This window comes from Penaeus chinensis, chromosome 36 (assembly GCF_019202785.1).
Source record: "Penaeus chinensis breed Huanghai No. 1 chromosome 36, ASM1920278v2, whole genome shotgun sequence".
Taxonomy (NCBI): Eukaryota; Metazoa; Arthropoda; class Malacostraca; order Decapoda; family Penaeidae; genus Penaeus; species Penaeus chinensis.
Genome location: NC_061854.1, coordinates 29303013 through 29305492, shown reverse-complemented (window position 1 = coordinate 29305492; position 2480 = coordinate 29303013). Strand labels below are relative to the sequence as shown.

Sequence of the window (2480 nt, the reverse complement as noted above, 5' to 3'; positions counted from 1 at the left end):
TTCTATTTTTTACCGGAGATATCATTCCTGAATGAGAAGATAACATTAACATGTGACCACAGAAAGGGAACACGCGCTTTACATCTCTAAGGTGCAGATTGTCCTGCCTGTGTAATTTCTCACAATGTGATCCAGTTATTGTTTAAGTTATTAGGGACTATTATTTGCACACAAGATTGAGAATATGCTGACAAATAAGAATATATATATGATGCCATTCACATGTTAGATCTTATAGCATTACTTGGAAGAAGGATTCCTGTGAGTACAGTAAGAGTTAAAATGGTTTAATCCTACAACTGACTTGCTATTAATCAAGAAGATTACGATTACAGGTACTTCATTGCAAAAGGATTCTTGCACTTTCTTCTGCCACTTCACAAAGCAAACCCTACAACTAGCATCAAGATGTATAGTGAAGTGCCAGTCAAGGAAGTAGATTGGGAAGTTCGTGCATCAATATTCCCTATCAGGATCTACTATACAAACAAGTGACATCAAGATTTATATGTTATGCATAATTAATATATATTACTCACATAGCCTAACATGAGAACTGTAATAATGGGAATGTCATTTAAGTATATGATAAATATAATAAAAATAGTGACAGTAAAAAAAAAAAAAAAACATCCTGTTAAGTACTGCTAAGTTCCTGCTGTTCACACTATAAGTGGTCTTTGAAGACTCCCATGTTCAGAACAACCTTGGTTATAATAATCACCATTGCATTAATGGAAAAAAGTACAACTGATCATCTGAAGTACCAGATGACACATTGAAAAAATCTGTAAATGCTCTAAAATAATAAATAAAAAATAAATAGATGACAAGGGAGGCTGAAGAAGGCTCCCCTCTTCTCCAGACTGTTCATTTCACCACAGATATAATGCAAGCAGTTAGATAAGGGATTTCGTGAGTTTTGTCAGATACTTGCTGAATAATCACACTGAACAGTACTTTACAATATGCTAACAAACATGTGTGTGTATTTACAAACACACATTGCAAACAGGTGGTTCTATACCCATTAAATTCTCTGATACAGAAAACTGAATGCACAGTTACCAAAGAGGTTTACACAAAATTTATAAAATGTAGAATTTCAAACTTGAAAATAAATCCTTGAAAAATATATATTCTTTTTATAATTTTCACATTCCAATATAAACTCTTGGAAACTGAAATTAACTAATTTCCAACAAGCATACACACACATACAAATATTATCATTCATAAATACACACTAACTATTACATACTGCATAAGATATCTATTCTGTTTGTGTTTGTGTACTTTCATGGTGGTATGTTTGTGTGTCTGTAGGAGCATATGTAAAATTCATACCCATCTTTATATTCAAACACTTTACAGAAAACACACACACAAGTTTAGTTTTATAAATATGGATAAAAGTAAGTCAACTATAAATACATTCACATACTCACAACAACATGGGCCGAGTTCTTGGCATTACATATCTGTGGTGTAGCTGAAGCAGTGCAAATCATTTGTCGAACATCTTTTTTTTATTCTATCTCTGGCACAGCAATAATTAATGAGCACAAGCAGCCAATTAACTGGATCACCGTGTATCCTTTCTTACAAGCTCTGGGTGAGAATGGTGAGCAATATTCAAAGATTAAACAGCATCATCGATTACCAAGTTCACCAGCAAGTTGTAGATGCTGCCAGAGTGGAAGAGGACAATACCTCTGTGCATCTATGATACAGTACACAAACTACAGCCTACTCAAAGTATTTACTTAAGTACCAATTGCCACCTTAAGTTCACCTAACAGCCAGAGACATGGCACATGGGGATTACTCGATGTTATGTGGTGATAGCTGCCACAAGGTTACTTTGTGGTGAGTGAAGCAATCGCCCGTATGAGGGCATTGTTTTCCTGCCGCAAATTAGAGCGGTCATTACATGCCTGGCTTAACTCCCCTGTGAGTTGTGAAAGTCGAGATTCAAGTGACGAGATGCGCCTGTCACGCTCTTCTAGGAGGCCCAGGAGACGGCGATTTTCCTCACGGGCACTCTCCAAGAGCTGAAAAATAGTAGGCTTTCATCACTCTCAATCTAGAGCTGCTAGTGTCAATCCCATATCATTTTAGTCAACATCCCTTAGAGCATTTACATAAATTTATACATTTGTAATATGTAAAAAAAGAAGAAAAGAAAAAAAAAAAGCAATACAACATGAATACATTAAATGAGATCATGGCTTTACCCAATGCTGCCGGGAAAATGTGTTCACTAGCATTGTCTTTCAAAATGTCTTTACATACAGAGGTCTTCAAAAATGCTTAGCCACCAAGAAATTAATTTGTACACCTTGTGACCTTGCCTGATTTCACCTTTCATTAAATATTTGGGGAAAATAACTTTTCTAGTAATGCTATCAATATCGATGCTGTTCTTATTATTGCCTTTATGATAATCCCAATGTCAATGACTTAACTTCTTAAATAAA

General features: G+C 35.1%; 1 protein-coding gene across 1 annotated transcript in view; it reads right to left on the bottom strand.

The window, feature by feature from the left end:
- Positions 1 to 1131: 1131 nt before the first annotated feature.
- Positions 1132 to 2480, bottom strand: part of LOC125045131 (PRKC apoptosis WT1 regulator protein-like) — a 14010-nt gene continuing 12661 nt past the window's right edge. The window contains exon 7 of the mRNA XM_047642248.1: positions 1132 to 2054. Coding sequence (XP_047498204.1) covers positions 1860 to 2054 — 195 coding nt within the window. The 3' untranslated portion in view covers positions 1132 to 1859. The remainder of the gene's footprint in view (positions 2055 to 2480) is intronic.